Genomic DNA, 18518 nt, shown 5'->3' with positions numbered 1-18518 from the left:
ATGAAGGCAGGAAAAAATAGCTTCAGTTCACCTGTATCATGATCTCTTGAGAAACTTTACAAAAAGAAACAATTTCTGTTAGAATATTTTCTTGGAAAAGCTTACTCAAAATACATGGGTTTATTATTTACACTGCATACACACAGAGACTCATATGTCTCAATCAGAACAAAAGTGAAACAGAAGGCAGTTAATAGGTCAAGAGTAAAAAAAATTAGGGCAAATATCTGCATATAGATTTAGAAAGACCCTTTCACCTTAAATTCTGAGGCAAGGTCCTTGTAAGTTAGCATAATGCAGTAAACTTACAGATTTTTGATTAATTTTAATAAGAAGTTTTTGGCATTGTCTTTATGTACATAAATCATAGAGCTGATACCTGTGCATGAAAGAAGGCAATAGCGTATTAGATAAGCATGCTATGTAGTTTGAATAATCATGGCTTTTCCTGTAATACCTTTTGCTATATATATAATATAATATATTAATAGTTTCTTTTATAATAGTATAATAGTTTCTTTTTTCCACGTGGCAGAAGTTTGCACTGCCATAACCATGATACACTGGGATGTGTGAAGAAGCAGCTTCTGTTTTGGGTGTGCTCATCACTGACTCTGTTTTGATTCGTTGGCACCTGGGCCATAGATCTATATTTGCATTGATTTCCCATCTGCAAACCTCTACAAGTTCAAAAACTCCATCAGTAAATTCACATTTACAGCACAGGAATTTTCAATTACAGTCACTATACATACAAAGCAAGTGTGGCCAGTAACATTAGCTACAAGTTGAAATTAAAATACTTATTTAAAGAAGTTAGAAGTGCAGTTGCCTTATTGCAGGTAGCAACATATATTATTTGCTCTGTAGCAACATTCCTCTCCCCATTCCCATGGTTTGCATATTTCAATTATTTCATAGAAATCTTTATGCATTTCTGAATAAAAATTACTATGCAAACTGCTATTTGTGAATATTATGTTGGTAGTAAATTAAGACTAATTAAAGACTGAAATTTTCGATGACAATTCTGACTTAAATTTTAGAAAAAGCTTTTATGTTCTGATTTTTTTTTTAATATTAAATAAAGATTTGGTTTTCATTTAGAATATTACTCTCTACAGGTTTAAAGGTTTGGCTGGTTGCTTGGTGGGGACTTCTGGGTTTTTTGGTTTGGTTTGGTTTTTTTTGGTAATGAAAGAAATAAAAATTATACTGAAAAAGAAAGAAGAAGTCTTCTTTGTTGAAGTCTATCCCTTCTAGTTTCTTATGGCTTTAATTCCTTTTAGCTCGGGGGTTGTATTTTTATGCTGTTGTTATTCTTTTGCAGACGGTTAGAACAAAATTCAATCAAGGTCATACCTCCTGGAGCTTTCTCCCCCTATAAAAAGCTTCGAAGAATGTACGTACCAAATAACTTGCATTTATTTACATACATATATATATATATATATATATATATATATATATCAAGATAAAAAACAAATAAAAATGGTACAGGGGAACTGCAGTTAATGTGTGAGCACTTTAGAAAGTTTGACTGCTAGAAGGCAAACTCATATGGCAGCCTGATGATTGAGACCATATAGCATCTTTGTCATATTAACAATAATTGTTTTTTACCAAATATTGAAATTGTTTAACGTGCTTCTGCATAGAACCAGTATGTTACTGTAGTGAAAATTCTAGTAAAAAAGGAAAGAATGAGGATAATTTCAGATTATTTTTGAAGCGGTATAGTGCTGGGGTTGTAGCAAGCAGAGGATTATTAAAAAATGTACTTAAGCAATCAGGAAAAGTAAACATTTTGTCCTTTTTTCCAAGCATTTTGAACTATTTTTAACTATGCATTTTGTTTCAGTGTACTGGAAATTTCAGTGGTTTTATATTAAAATTCTTTGGCAGTGTATCATGTAAATATTTAAATTTCTCTCTCATATCCATGCTTAATTCTAATTACATATTATCTTAAAGTTCATTATTTTGAAAATCACTTGAATTAATTGAATCAAATTTTATTTGTTTCAGTGACCTGAGCAATAACCAGATCTCTGAAGCAGCTCCAGATGCTTTCCAGGGCTTACGTTCACTCAATTCACTGTAGGTATCTGTTTGACCTGTAAACAGAAGCAAATTTCTCTTATTCTTATAGTGAAATTATTTTGCCCTTTTGGCTCTTTGCAAAATTTTCCTATAAATTCCATCAATTCTGAAAGGTGTAATAATAATTTCAGAATGATTATGGTAATTGAATATTCTTTTACAGTTGGACACTAATAATGTGTGGGCTTTTTTATCAAAAAAAGAACTTCATGGCAAAGAGTTAAACAAAACTACATCTTCATGGCAAAGATTTGAACAAAACCAATCATGTCTTTTATTCCCTGGTTAGTTGTTCTTGCAAACAGCAAATCCACTTAGCAGGGTCCCTTGGTAAGTCTGTAATCAGTGAGGTGCTGGTCCTGCAGAGAGTTCTTTGGGTTAAACACGTTTTGGGAAAGTGTATGATCCTCACAGGACCACAAGGATATTGCAAGTATCAAGTGGTTGTTACTAAATTCCTTTCAGGAAAATGGGAATTTCTCTATTTTTGAAGTCCAAATCCCATAGTATATGCCTTTCATAATGGTAGTTTTGTCTGCTTTATCTCCTGGTACAGAGTCCTCTATGGCAATAAAATCACAGAACTTCCAAAGGGCCTATTTGAAGGACTCTTTTCTCTGCAACTGCTGTGAGTATTTTTTTTTTTTTTATTTAGTCTCTTTTAGGATCATTCAAAAGGGTAAACATGATGAGAGATTTATGCCAGAAGAAGAACTGGCAGGAAATCCCATATGTAAGATCAAAGTACAGTAAAACCAAATTATGCTAAAACAAAAAGAGTCAAGACTGTTGTAGGCCAGCTTGCCATTCATCCACAAATGTGATCATATCAGTTAATGTTTCAGCCTAAAATGATTCAAATGAAGTTATTCTCCCATGTGGAAATTCTAAGGATAAATCTCATAAAGATATGATACACTGTAAATGGCAAATGGGATGTATATAGTTGTGTGGGAACCATAGAAGGAATATTTGTGTGTTTTATAAAGAGAAAATATATAGTGGAAATGCTCTGCAATTGCATTTCTAGTTGCACCCATGAAAGAACACCACAGTTTAATTGATGGCTTCTAATGTTTACTGACACCCTGTGCGATTCTTTGAATCTGTGAGCTTGAGCTTCTACTTCATTTAACAGTTTGGAAATTACCACATGTAACCTTTTCAACCATTGCTGTTTAGATTTTATACTGGAGTAAAGAATGTCATGGCAGTAAGTTTATCAAAGATTCTCAATATTTAGCAGAAGAGGCTGTGCAGTAGGGGTACCGTGTAAAAGCAATGTGTTAAATAGACCATAAAACAACAGTGGTGGTTTTGAAAGAACTTTTCCCAGAATAACTGACTTGTTGAGTTAGAATCTTCTTAAAGAATTTAAAATATATTCACACATGTTTAGAATTATCTAATGTCCAGACTTCACCATGAAGTGGTTGGCAAAATGTAAACTAATTGAAGATGGCAAAACAGTAAATATACACAAAGAAAATGTAACTTCTAGCACCACCTAGAGGTTTGCATTTCGATTTACTTTAGTGACAAAAATAGTATAGTAGTGGGAAGGTATGCTTTCCTGTTTTCCTTTAAAGATGTTTTAGTTATAAAATATATTTCAGATCCGGTAAAAAAAAAAAAGGTAAAAGACCTTTCCTAACTCTCAAATCTGTATTAAAAATGTCCCTATCTTAATATACATTGTATAGACAGTACATTTAGGTCTAAGTAAATTTCTACTTGTGTGGCAAAACTTTTTATCAGAACATTAGGTTTCAAGTCCATTATTTCATTCCATTTTTGTCTCAAAATGGAAAGAAGTAAAAAGTATTTGATTAAAAAAATGCATCTAATGGAATGGCTATTTTTTTTTTTCTCTTCAAAAGGACTTGGTTTAGATTGGCTTGTTTGTTTTAACACTAAAAGTCTGGGAGGTACAGGGAAGAAAAGGTTCCCTTTGAAGATGCAGAGGAGAAAGGATCCAAGAGAGATTTGGATATATTCCATGCCACCAGTTTTTACTACAACTCTGTTAATGTGGCAGCATGCTGATTAGTAACATATAATTAAAAGTGCCACTGCACATCTCTTCCAGCTAATGAACACAGTGTTCAGTTCCTTTTTTGTTTGTTTATTTATTTGGCAAAGAAACTACTTTTCCTTGAATATACTTGATTTTTTAGGCTTGTTTCTTTGCACAGTACAGAAATACCACACAGACATTCTACTAGCACATACGAGAAAATGTCATTTTAGCTAAATAAATGCAAACATTTCAACTCCAAGTTTCAAATATATAGGAATACCTATAACCTAAATAAGATACTTCACTGAAATTCTTTATATCACTGTCAATTATAATTTCTTACTACATCTCTTGTTCTGGTTGCAAATGTGTACAAAGAATTGTCTGTTAAAAATGCTGAAGCTGCGACACAGAATGATTCCTTTCAAATTTATAATTATCTTCCATTAAACAGATTATTGAATGCCAACAAGATCAATTGTCTGCGAGTTGATGCATTTCAAGATCTGCACAACTTGAATCTTCTTTCTTTGTATGACAACAAGCTTCAGACCATTGCAAAAGGCACCTTCTCACCCCTACGTGCGATTCAGACCTTGTACGTATGTTCTTGTTATGGTTTTCTCAAGTATGACTTCATATTCTACAATGCAGTAAAAGCACTGGGTACTGCTGAGACCAAAGGGAAATAATGCGTGATATTATTGTTTTTTTTTTCCTTCATGAAAGGCATTTGGCTCAGAACCCATTTATCTGTGACTGCCATCTGAAGTGGCTGGCGGATTACCTTCACACAAACCCCATTGAGACCAGTGGTGCCCGTTGCACCAGCCCCCGCCGTCTGGCAAACAAAAGGATCGGCCAGATCAAAAGCAAGAAATTCCGCTGCTCAGGTAATTTTCTTAGTTCAGCTGCTATTTTTCCTTTATTGGCAAAAAAAAAAAAAATAGTGGTTATAGAAGTTCTAACAAAAGCAGCTGTCTCTCTACAGAATTATTAAACATCATAGAATTTTTTTTTAGATCGTTGACTGAATAGAGGGAAATCTGGGAAGTCGTAGACTGTTGGATCACGGAACATTACTGTAGTTAACATATTTGGCACTATTTCTGAGTAGCATTAAACCTAACAACATAAATGTAATATATAAAACTTCAGAATGAAATGCTGAAGTTATTCACTACAAGTATCACCACCATAAATCATTTTTTAAAATTTCCACAGGGCTCTGGAATATGTGAAAGATCTAAAATTTTCTAAACTAAATATGGAAACATAATATATTCCTTTTATACAGGGAGCTTGCTTCATACTGAAATTTACTGTTTTCTTTTTCTAATCTTATTCCATTTCCTACTTACATTTCTTTAAATCCTAACTTTTGTCATATGGTATCCAGCTGTTCCAGGTGCATTTCACATTCTACAGTTTATTCAGTCTCAAGTGCAAATACCAGTTGAAAACTGTTTTGTTATCCGTGTTCCGGATACATTTATGACTATTCACACTTCGGTTTATCAGCTCTCATTGTGAATACACATTTTTTTCACTAAATTATCTGTAGTTAACTGCAGTCCATACTTGATCTAATAAAACTCATTCTTTGCTTGCTGACATTCAGGTGCATCTTCTATTTTTTTTTTTTTTTTCTCTCTTTATTTAGCTAAAGAACAGTATTTCATTCCAGGTAGGTTTGGCTCTGCAGTAAGATTGACTAACTGCAGATATTCTCTCCCCTTCACCCCAAAAGCAAACTTTGTCATAGCTTCTAGGAAACTGATGCATGTGTATTAACATTAGTCATTACCTGTAGCTATACATAGTTTTCCTTTGTAGAATACTAGTAATTCTGTTTTCTGAATGTAAGAGCTTAGCATGCAGCTCAGTTTACCTTTTTCTGTCTCACAGATTTGCACACAACCTACCAAAATTATACCTATACTTATATTATTTAGAAGGTTGCACCTGCTAGTTCATATTTTAACTGATGCTTTTACTTACCTTGTACCTTGCCTTTCTGCTGCTACTGTTTTTAAAATGTGGCTCCTGAGCTACTTTTAAACACAGGAATCCATGCTGCCATCAAAGAGCTAGCACAACTTTAAAGACTAAACATTCTGCAAATGAACGTTTTCTTGCCTTGCTTTCCTGCTCTATGCTGGCTGCATCTGCTGCTTGCTCACCCTCCCTTTATTTAGGAAATCACAGTGGAATGCTTGGAAAAGAAAGCTGATATTCTTAATCAGAATAATTAATAATTAATTCTGTGGTCACATGCATACAGTGAATCAGAAATGCTTTCCATTAAAGAAAATACAACATTAGAGTTGGGGTGAATTAGCAATTTATACATGGCTTTAAGCTACCATAAGTCTATGATATTTTTACAAAATATTTACCAATGTTGGCCTTAGCTCTTTGAAATATGGATCTTTATTTCTTTTACCTTGCTTGTCAGTGTGTGCGCTGTTTTCTTAATAGAAAAAAAATTATTCACTCACGTTATATTCATAACAGATTATAAATAACAAAATAAACAAGAGAATAATGCATCTATTGATGAGTTACAGTATGTGATTTGAAATCGGGATTTTCTGCCATGGTTTAATATCTAGAAAAATATCTACAGTAATTGATTAGGACACCAGTGCACTCCTTCTTTTAAGTACTACAGGTATATCATCATTCTGCAATCATCTTAGTTGTTGTCTCTTCAGCTGGTATGTTTAGCTCTTCTCCAAATGCTGTGTCATGTGACACTTAAATTTGCAGGGGCCAAGTGAAGTTCTTCAGGCCCTTATACTAATACTTTGTTTTGAATATGAAGAAAAGACAAAATGAAATACAAAGCCAGGCAGCAATTTTCAGCACTAGCATCCGCAAAAACGTGTTTTAAAGCAGCATAAAACAAGGGGATTCAATTTCACAAACCTATAGTACCACTCAATTCCGTAGAGTGTAGAACAGCTGTATTCCTGCAACAGAGTGACTTCTACTCAACCTTGCCAGCACAACTTTTGTTTGTGAGTTAGAAGTGTTTTCTTGCCAGCAAAATGTGTTCACAGCCTGGTTTTTATATGGCCACTCATGCAGTTTAGGCTTATTTACGTACCCTTTAAAAAATGCTATTCCTGGGGGAGGGTGCGGTGGGGAGGGGGAAGAAGAAAAATAATTACATTTTTAAAAATGGGCTATATACATGCATCTTGAAATACAGCTTCTGTTGCTTTCTCTTCTCTCAGCTTATCAGGGAGATGCTACCTAAAAGTATTTTAGTTGTTGAAGCCACTGTCCCCAAATATTTAATTGTTTAAATTAAGTGATGTACTCTGGATGCAGGAGGAAAAAAAACCAAAATTTATTTTTACATTTGTTTATTTGGTATGAAATAGTGCTAAAAACCACTTCTTTATACTTAAGTGGATACTATAAAATAATCTTAGCTTTCTTTAAACACCTAAATATTTTTAGTATTTGTTTCAAATACGTCATTTGGAGATGTTGCTCCACAGACAGTATGAAGTCCTAGTAAAATTTCATTGTAGTAATTTGGAAGACCAAAGGTTTGCAAGTATTAAATAATTTATTTGAAAAAATATAATTTATCTGCTACCTCATAGAAGTACTCTATAGTAGTTTCATCATATGGATTACTAAAACATTTACAAGTGGTAGATAACATGTTATCTGATGACTGTTGGGTTTTTTCCCCCTCCACTGAGAAATCTGTTTCTCCTGTATTTGTTTGGTTTATTAAGGAATTAAGTGGCATAGCATATATATTTGGCTCGATGATCCTTGTGGGTCTTTTCCAACTCAGAATATTCTGTAACTCCTATATGTGTTCACAAAGCAGCTTTTAAAGAACACATTCAAAATAGTGAAGAATAATTCATGGGAGGCATAATCATCTTAGATGAAATCTGTAATAAACCCCAATCTTATCTTCATTTTTAAATGCTACTCAAAATGAATTATTCTTTCTTTCTGCTGAAGACAATGGCCCTAGCACCATCTTCTAATTAAACGAAAGTTAAGTAGAGAACATGAGAGCTTCATTCATGTTTTTGTCTTGGCATTATTGGCATTACTCTGTCTTTCTTTCCTTCTTGGCTATCTTTACTTTTTCAGGAGTTCACCATTTTGGCTGTAAGTAAAGTTCAGTGTCTGAACTAAATCACAGTGTACCTCCCAGCCCTGATGCACCTTCTACTAGTCTCAGTCTTTTCACCTTTGTCCAAGAAGAACCCACAGGTCCTTTTGGCTTCTCTTTGTTTTCTTTGTCACCCACCCTCAGTTCCTTACCGGATGTTTTTTCCTGATATGTTTAGGATGTTTTCTTTGACTGACTCTGGGAAATGGTGGAGGCAACTTTCAATGTGGTTCTTTTTTTTTTTTCCTTTTTTTCTTTTTTTTTATATATCTATTTTATTTTTATTTAATCTGTGACAGTGATACTGTTACTGTGGCACTGGACATTCAGTAATAAGAATGCCATGTCATGTAAGCAAGTATTAAACTTCAAATGCTTCTGTAATTTATACCTACTCCTTCCTCTTTTCCCTTGCTCTTATCCTTGGCCTAATGGATGCCGTTTTGATAATGTAGCGAGATTTTCTGTTGTGCTTGATCTAACCATGTGGTTGTGAGGTATGAGTAAAACATGGTTCTGTCAAGCACCATGGAACGTCACGCAGCTTTCTACAGCATGGCAAGCTGCTGAGGCTTAAGTCAGGATCACACATCTTTAAAATTAAAGCTGAAAACAGGGCTTTCAACTTATTTGTTGAGATGATGTGGAGTATCGGGACTATAAAAAAAAATGACAGAGCTTAATGAAGTCCAGTCAACAATACAAATTTGTAACCAGAGAAAGAGAAAAGGTGGCATTCAGGTTCTATTTATTCTTGATACAGAGAAAGAAAACAAATTCTAAAACAAACAGTGGCATTTGTTTGATTAGCAATAAACAAGGCTAGATTGGCTGACAACATAATCAGCAGAAAGTACAGCTGTGAAAAGCTCAAGTTAATGTTATCCTGCTATGTGAAGTTGGTCTCAATTTCTTTTTCCAGCACATCTTAAGTCCCTATATTTAACCCTCTCTTGAAGCCCTTGTGTCTGTTCAGTATCACAAAGTTTATCATGCATTTCCCAAGTTGCCACCTGTTATCTGCATTGCAGACGTCTTTTCAACCCTCTCACAAGAAGAAAATCTTATACTTTATTGACTTAGTATCTGTGTTTTGACTTGAATCTTCTACAGGCACTGAAGATTACAGATCCAAATTAAGTGGAGACTGCTTTGCAGATTTGGCTTGCCCTGAGAAATGTCGCTGTGAAGGGACCACAGTGGACTGCTCCAATCAGAAACTCAACAAAATTCCTGATCACATTCCCCAGTACACAGCAGAGTTGTAAGTTGAACCCATAATAAAGGATTATTTACTTATGGAGAAAAAGCTAAAATTGTTAAATATGAAATCACAGCTTTACTTTTTTTGAATAGCAAAAATTGAAAGTAACCTCTGTGGTGCACTTCAAAGGATTAAATATTCATAAAAATCATTTATGCATTATTTCAATACCATGTGGCCTTAAAAGCCCATTATACAGAAATAAGATAACTATTCTATGTTTCTAGTTCTTCAGGACCTGAGCAATCCACTTGGATTTTTTGAAAGGTAGTGGGGTTTATTTTGCTTTTAAATTTTAACTGCAAGACAAAGTAGGGCATCTAGTAACCAGAGAGGTCTGTCTTAAAAAGTGCTGCCTAGATGTTTAAACAGACAGAGACAATTCTTTTTATGTGAAGCATACATTATGTTTGTTGGGCAGGAGACCAGAGGAAGATAAGGCAGACAAACAGGACAGAGTTAAGAAGATGAGATAATAATACAATTAATAGAGGTGGGGAGAGAAAACTGAGATTATTACTTGCTTAATAATTGCCATATGGGAATTATTTGTAGGCATTAGAACTGAAGTAATCTTTAAGGAGGGAGTGAAAGATAAAATTAAGACAGCTTTACAAGGTTTCTCCATGTGCAAAGAATAGTATAAAAGGGAATGCAGAGATGGTTGAAGGATTGGCAGAAAGGTAGATGAAAGTGACTGTCATTGCAGGGCAAAGGTGGAAGGAAATAGCTGGTTTTCCTAGGAGATTCAGTTTAAAGAACAAGGCAAAATGTTGAGGGACAAAAAAAGGGACTTTGATTTGACATAGTAAAGCAGTATAGAGATGTGGAGACAAGATTATTGTGACCAAGTTGTCACCTGCAGGGGTGAGATGAGCACCAGGATGGCACACCTCTTAAAAGAGCAGTCCACAGCTGGCATCAAAGCAAAACTATGGCAATCAGATATGAAATAATGAGACTATTGTTAAGTATTTGAATATCTGGACAGGAAAAGGGATTTAAAACTGAAACATTTTTGGAACACAAATGGAGACTTTTTTCTGTCTCTAAGATGGGAGAAGGAGTTGAACTTAGGATTACCATTTTTTGTGCTGGTTTTGTCTGGGGTAGAGTTAATTCCCTTCACAGTAGATATTATGGGCTTATGATTTGGAATTGTGCTGAACAGAGGGTTGGTAATATGGAGATGTTTTTGTTCTCACTGAGCAGGATTTGCACAGAGCCAAGGCCTTTTCTGGTTTTTGTACTGCCGTGCTGGCAAAGAAATTGGGGGGGTGCTTGGGGGAGGCTGGGAGGAGACAAAGCCAGGACAGGTGACCCAAACTGACCAAGGATATTCCAGCCCATGTGGCATTGTGTATAACGGGGAGGAAGAAGGAGGAAGAGTGGGGCATTTGCAGTGATGGCGTTTGTCTGCTCAAGACACAGTGAAGGAGCCCTGCTCTCCTGGGGATGGCTGAACACCTGCCTGCTCATGGAGAATAATGAATTAATTTCTTGTTTTTCTTTGCTTGTGTGCATGGCTTTTTATTTCCCTATTAAACTGTCTTTATCTCTACCCATGAGTTTTCCAGCTTTTACCCTTCTGGTTTTCTCCCCAATCCTGATGGTGGATGAGAGAGCAAGTAGCTGTGTTGAATGTGGTTGAACGTGGTGTCTTGCTGGGTTTAAACCACATGTTCTTATTACAAATCTGAAAATTACAATCCGAGAAAAAAAAAACAAAAAACTGATACAGTCTTGTGTGAGGGGAGATAGATTTCAGTGGAGAAATACATTTTATGTTATCCAATATTGTGAGATACAGTTGTTTAATTTAAGAATATAAGCTGATGGAATAAGTAACAGGTTAAAGTGTGGGAGGAGATCATAAAGTAGTGGTTGCATAAATGAAGTTACTGAACCAAGAGAAGAGGAAAGGAGCTGTTGAAATGATTAAGCATGCATTGCTTTGATATTCCGGAGGAATCATGTTTCACTGTCTCTTCTCTGAAGAAATAATCTTAATTTACCACTTCAATTGTTTTTTAAGATCCTGTCAGGTGTTTTCTTTCTATAATTATGGTTCCTACCTGTTAAGTTCAGAAGGAATAATCAAATAATCCTCATCAAATAAGCCTCATCTAGTCTATATTCTAAACACTCAAATTCCAGTCAATAATTTTTTTTTTACTAAGTATTTGGTTACAGCACTTCTTTCAGAAAATATCCAGTCTTATTTGAAGGTGTTAGTGGATTAAAAAATCTACCATTCTCCTGAGACTGTTACAGAAGTTATTATCTTTCACTTCTGTTAATTTTTTTTAATGGGAATTTTTAGTTTGAGATGTACTCTACCTCTCTTCAGTTTCCATCATTGCTTCCTTTATATTTTTTTGCTATTAAAGAGCCCTTTTCTTTCCAGCACTCTATCCAAGTAAGATGGTGCTTAACTGTAACAAAATCATTATTCAACCTTCTACTTGATAGGCTGTACAGATTGTTCTTCAAGTCATTTGATGTAATAAAAATTTCAACAGTCTTGCAAATATTCTAGAGAGGATAGAGAAATTACTTCTTCATTTTTTTTCTTCTGCAAAAAAATCCATTTGCTCTAGCCACATACATTATTTTTGTATTTGCCTCACTGATACAAAAGTTATAGCTCTTCCTCTTGTTTTCTTTTGTTATTCCTGCTCTTTAATGCACTGTCTTTGTTGTTTGTATTGGGACTTCCCAGTCTAGTTCTGGGACCATTCTTTGATTTCTAGTTTGCACATTTACTGGCATGTATGAGAATAACAGCTAGTTAGCTAGTTAGCCTTCCTTTTTTTTTCTTTTTTTTTTTTTTTTTTATCCACAAAATGTGATATAAAAACAGTTGTTAGAGTCAAATTATATTGATACTTTTTTAGGTGATGAGGAGAGGTAGACAGACTAATTTCTGCAGGGTGATGTTTGGAGTTGAATCTCAGCTTGGAAATGAAGATCAAAAGTAAGGAAAAAAGTTGTCCAAAGGTGGGCAACAAAGATGGTGAAGGGCCTTGAGGAGAAGCCATATGAGGAGCAGCTGAGGTCCCTTGGTCTGTTCACTCTGGAAGAGACTGGGGGGAGACATTGCAATTACAGCTTCCTCGTGAGGGAAAGAGGAGGGCAGGCACTGATCTCTTCCCTGTGGTCACCTGTGACAGGGCCAGGAACTGAACCCAGGGATCCTTGTGGGTCTCCTCCAACTCCAGCATATCCTATGAACCTCTAAAAAAAGTGTCTATTGTGTAAATTGCAACAGCAATAATACCACAGGAAAAAAAAAGTTTCCTCCAAGTAGCTGTTTTTTTTTTTTTTTAATCTGAAAATATTAATATAGTTCAAGGGAGATACTTAATGCAAAAGTTAAAAAAAAATTATAACTAAACCAACTAACTGCTGTTTTAACTTCCCATTTTGTCACTTGCTCACTGTCTTCCAGAGAAACATTGAATGATCTGTCTAATCTGACAGTAAAGTATTTGATATAAAGTACAAGTCTGTAATTGCACCCCAAAAATAAAATATTTTTCAGGTAGCTGTCTAATATGTAGGAAAATGCAGGAAGCATTTCAGAAATCACTCAAAGCGAAGTCCCCGGGAGAAATGCTAAATAAGAAATCATTTCAGTCTTATATGTTGAATTTTTATAAAGATTTTACAATAGGTGATCACCTAACAAGGTAGTTTTAGAAAGCATGAATATCACTGCAGTGTATAGGGTTCCAGGAAGGTTCAGCTATTGCTCAAAAACATGAAATATCTTAGCCATTGTGTTACTGAAATAGGAAAAAAGGATCAAATGATCCAGACAAACAGAATATGTAGACATTATGATCAAATGCTTCTGTTTACTTTTGACTTTGAGAATGGCATTCAGTACTTTATTTGAATAAACCAGTTAAAAGTAATTTTAATTGATCTAGTGTTTGATGGGTAGTAACTATAGTTGCTGTCTTTACCAGTGAAGAGCACTGGGCTCAAAAAATAATATTAACATACGCAATGGAGATCCCATCACATCTGTAAGCTTTCCAGTTATCTGTAATAATTTTGATTCTATTGTGTGTGGACTAATTTAAATAAAATAAGTACAATTTAAATAAAATAAAATTAAAATTCTGCATATGAAGTTAGATAGAACTATTTAGCACTGGAAATACAGGATTGAGGCATAAACAGCAAATAGGTCAAGAAAAAAATGATGTGGTTATCATACATATTAAAGATGAAGGAGTGCTTTTGGGCACTAATGCAAATTTCATTTCAGGATATATGTATAGGAATGTAGAATGTAAATTATAGGAAATAATTATTGTACTGTGCATAGCAATAGTAAAGGATCAGCTGGAATACTGTGTTCAAGACTTCATTTTTCAAGATGGATATAATTGCTCAGAAAAAAATTCAAGGAGAACGAGAATCGTAGAAAAGACCGGAAGGGTTGAAGGCATTTGTGTGAAAGAAGCTTGAGGGAGAGGCAATGTAAATTACTTCTAATAGGTAAAAGATTGTTGCAAAGGACAAATGATCAAATTATTTGCATTTTTCATTGGGGTTAGAAATGTTTGCAGTAGAGCAAGTAAGTATTATTAAAATCAGCTAATGTTTTCATTATCAAGTCATTCTAGATGGTTTAGCACTTGAAAAGTATTTGAAGATGTCAGCATTTATAGAATGAACAGTGGTTCTTTTGTTGATAGGGTAAAGAAAAGTCTATTTAGAGTGAAGAAATAACTTTATTAATTTGCAATGTGCAAGAGTATTTTATATGATCCCCCTGAAAATCACATTAAGTCTGATTTTTAGAGGTGATAGCATCTTCTGAAATTCATGTTCCTTGTAGTTCAGTGTAATATATGAATGTTTTGTGTATATCCAAAAAACTTCTGTCTTCTTTCAGTTTGGTTCCATGTTGAAACTGTTCTGCAACCATACCTTCAGATTTACAACCTTAATTTCCCTTCTGGCTATCAATGAGAATGAACAGGAGGGAAGGATGAACAAACAGCTTTCTTTAATTTTCTAGGGTATTTTTTTTAAACTTGTCTTGCAATAAGGCAATTCTGAAAATCATTCTGGGTTTAGAATTGTGCTGAATTTCATTCCACAGTGATCTTGTCAGTCTTATCTTCACCTTCCTAATTAAGATTTCTAAAGAAATGCTGGACAGACTCCCTTCCTTAATAATATGGCTCCATTAGAGCATATAAAAGATCTAAGACTCAAAATTTCCATTTTCTTTCCAAGAGAGGAAATAGAGAGTACTGGGTCAATGTAGGTATTTTTTGAAATGTAGATGGTGCCCAACCTAGCTGCTGTTAAAGGTATACTGTACTGTAAACCTTGATACCTGTGCAGGAAAAGGAAATGCCCGGCTAGTGTTTGTCACTCATTGCATACCTTCTTACAGGGTTACAAGTCAGCATTTAATGCTGCCTTAAGCAATGTATGTGTGCCAGCTGTAGTGGTATTAAGATAAATCATGGTGAGAGAAGTGTTTTCAAATTCATTGGAAGACCTATGCAGTGAGTTTCATTCCGTATTCAAAAGAAGAGTAATTCTTTCATTCTTGTAAATAGTGTTCTGTGAGTACCTCCAGATGTCTGGCAGACTCCACATGATATCCTTTAAAGAACAGAAGACTAATCTTCAGTGGTTTATATGTCCTTCTAAAGACTTTTATTTATAAGTTGCTACGGGATCCTCCCTTAGTTACATTTTTGTTTGAAAAATTAAAAACATTATATTCCTTTTCAGCTTTAGCTGTGTAAAATTTTGTGATCGGGTTTTGAAAATGCCTTATGTACACCTAAGTTTAACTAATGAGAATGTTCATTCACAGGAATGAGAACGTTCATTCACAGGAATTATCAAAATTAGAAATGTCACTTTATAAGGAATTGTTCTGCAGCTACTAGTTAAATATCAGATGTTCAGGGAAACCAGACTGAAAAGTTCACATAATGTGGAACATTATGTATCAATCCCTGAATAATTTTTTTTCTGAAATTGATGTAATTTTTTTTAGGCGACTAAATAACAATGAATTTTCAGTCCTGGAAGCTACTGGAATCTTTAAGAAACTTCCTCAGCTGCGTAAAATGTAAGTCCAAATTCAATGACCTTGTCTATTCAGATAGTGTATTAGTTCCTTGCTGTGACTCTACACCTTTCTTAGTTCTAATCTACAAAAGATTCAGTTTATTCCAATCAAAAATCAAGAGTGGGTTTAAATTAATCCCTGAGGTAGGTCAGAGTTGGCAGCTCTCCTGTATGGGGCTTGGCACTGCCAGCAGACACTTCCCATGGTGTATAGCTCCAGCACCTTCACAGCAGCATCCAGCCAGCTGGTCTCTTATTGCAGCCACAGCAGGGAGCTCACGGTATAAGCTGCTTAGAAAAGTTTCCAGTAATCTTTTGTAACTTCCTGTATTACTCTCTTACCAGACAATTTTGCCTCTTTCAGCACATTAAAGACATGCCGTTGATTCTGTGCTTCATTAAACGGTCATTAGGTGAGGGGAATATCAAAATTTAAGTGACTGAGAAACAGTGGTTTGATAGGTCATCCATGTAAGTCCATGTTAACAGTTAATGTTCTAAGAGTAGTTTATAATCTTACCAATTGCAATTGTTGCTAAAAATAAGACTATGAAAAGCTTTTCTTTAGCTTATGTAAAAGACACATTTGAAGGTAGGTAATTTAGTTAGACTTTGTGACTCTGTGCTCAATCATTTCAGGATTAAACCAAACATAAATTTTAAGTGAATAAAAATGCAAGTAAAAATAGATTAGTAGTCACCTAGTGATTATCATTTGTAACAGATCAAAATTAGTGATCAAAATTAGTGATCAAAATCTTAAGGGAGCAATAGTATTGCTTCAACTATTGTTAGCCTTAACCAGCGTGATCACAATTAGTCAAATATTGATTACTGATTTTTTTATGAAAATATTTTAAAAACCCCAACAATGTAAAATGAGCTTGCCTTTGACTTCTTTACTTGAGTACACCTTACCACTTTGAATTGGGCTGCAATACTTAGAAAAAAGAATGTAGCAATGTCTGGCACAACAGTGTTCTGGTGCTATACAGTAGATACCCTGTTTTCTTCAGTCTTCAAGAATCTCAGATTAGCACTTTTTACAGCTACAGTGTACTTTGGAAATATCAAGTATCAATTTGAAGCATCAGTGAACAAGGGAAGGACTGTAAATGTCATTTATCGGGACTTTGTAAAGCCTTTGACATGGCCCCTGCAGCATCCGTTTCTCTAAACTGGGGAGAGATGGATTTGATGGGTAGACTTGATGCATAAGAAATTGTTTGGACAGCAGCATCCAGAGGGTAATGGTCAGTGGCTCAGTGTCCCAAAGACATCAATGACAAATGGTGTCCCTTAAGGATCAGTATTTAATGTCCTCACCAATATATAGTGAAAGTTGTCCCTGCCTACAGCAGAGGAATTGGAACTAGATAATATTTAAGGTCTTTTCCAACCCAAGACATTCTATGATTGCAGGATTCTATGAAATAAATAAACTGCTTGATGTGTCATACATGCACATGCATACACACACATTTATACATATATCAGATCTTCATATTTAACAATATTTCTTTTAAGTTGAGAAGGTATTCAAGACAAAAGGGGGGAAAAAAAGGATGAATATTAATCAGTCTTGGTGTAGAACCTGTTGGAACTCCCAAAGGCTTTAAAATCTGATTAATTGAAAGGGTAAAAATGAAAAAAAATTAATGAAGAGTTAACTATTTTAGTAATACTGCTCCATACCTTCCTAATATAGTTATCAGTTGTTACAACATCCTTCCATTGAGAGAATAATATAGTGACTGCTTAAGCATCACTGGGAGCAATAGATAAATTTAGTAAATTTAATAGATAAATTTAATAGATAGCAAATGAAATACTGATGTTGCAGAGACACCAATATGAGTGAATTCTGTATTTTTGTGAAGCTTATATTTCTTCTGGAGGTTCAAAATAGGTGCAGAGATCATTCTGAACAGAGGACATTGAAAAATTGAGGCCTAAATGTTTCATTGATTTGATGCTTCATCAGTAATAAAGCATGTGCATGCACTGCAACATTGATTAGCTATGCAACATTAATCTTTAAAATATTATCCATGTTACAGCAAGAACAAAAAAGGTTTTAGGAAACTGAGGGCTTGACATGGACCAGCCATCTGAGATTTAAATTAATGAGTTTCTTGTTTCCAGTCCTCCATGGCACCTTGCAGACTGAACAGCTCCACTGTGAAACTAAATGAAAGCGGTAATTGTGGATGTTGTCTACTTAGAGCTTAGTTAAGCCTTTGACACCATTTCCCACAGCATTCTCCAGGATAAACTGGCTGTTCATGGCTTGGACAGACATATACTTCACTGGTAAAAGAATGGCTGGATGGCTGGGCCCAGAGGGTGGTGAATGAAGTTAAATCCAGTTGGCAGACAGTCACAAGTGGTGTTCCCTATCGGTTATGTTTAATACATGTGTCGACTGTCTGGATGAGAGGATTAAATTCACTCTCCACAAGTTTGCAAATAACACCATGTTGGGTGGGAGTGTTGATCTGCTGGAGGGTAGGTAGGCTCTGCAGAGGGATCTGGACTGTCTGGATAGATGGGCCAAGGCCAACAGTATGAGGTTCAGCAAGTCCAAGTGCTGGGTCCTACACTGTCATAACATCCCCAGGCAGTGTTCAGACTTGGGGAAGAGTGGCTGGAAAGCTGCCCAGCAGAAAAGGACCTGGGAATGCTGGTCAACAGCCAGGTGAACATGAACCAGAGTGTGCCCAGGTGGCCAAGAAGACAAATGGCACCTGGCCTACATCAGCAATAGTGGGGCCAGCACGACCAGGGCAGTGATTGTCACTCAGTACTTGTCATTGGTGAGGGCACAGCTTGAGTAGTTTGTTCAGTTTTGGATTCCTCTCTAC

At 35.2% G+C, this 18518-nt stretch overlaps 1 protein-coding gene across 2 annotated transcripts in view; it reads left to right on the top strand.

The window, feature by feature from the left end:
• Positions 1 to 18518, top strand: part of SLIT2 (slit guidance ligand 2) — a 261234-nt gene that overhangs the window by 184956 nt on the left and 57760 nt on the right. For both annotated transcript variants that reach the window (XM_053975921.1, XM_053975920.1), the window contains exons 10-16: positions 1331 to 1402; positions 2029 to 2100; positions 2660 to 2731; positions 4578 to 4721; positions 4853 to 5016; positions 9390 to 9540; positions 15581 to 15655. In XM_053975921.1, the coding sequence (XP_053831896.1) occupies positions 1331 to 1402; positions 2029 to 2100; positions 2660 to 2731; positions 4578 to 4721; positions 4853 to 5016; positions 9390 to 9540; positions 15581 to 15655 (750 nt within the window). The remainder of the gene's footprint in view (positions 1 to 1330; positions 1403 to 2028; positions 2101 to 2659; positions 2732 to 4577; positions 4722 to 4852; positions 5017 to 9389; positions 9541 to 15580; positions 15656 to 18518) is intronic.

The sequence above is a fragment of the Vidua macroura genome, chromosome 4 (assembly GCF_024509145.1).
Source record: "Vidua macroura isolate BioBank_ID:100142 chromosome 4, ASM2450914v1, whole genome shotgun sequence".
NCBI lineage: Eukaryota > Metazoa > Chordata > Aves > Passeriformes > Viduidae > Vidua > Vidua macroura.
Note: the sequence above shows the minus strand (reverse complement) of the source record. Positions and strands in the feature narration are given on the sequence as shown.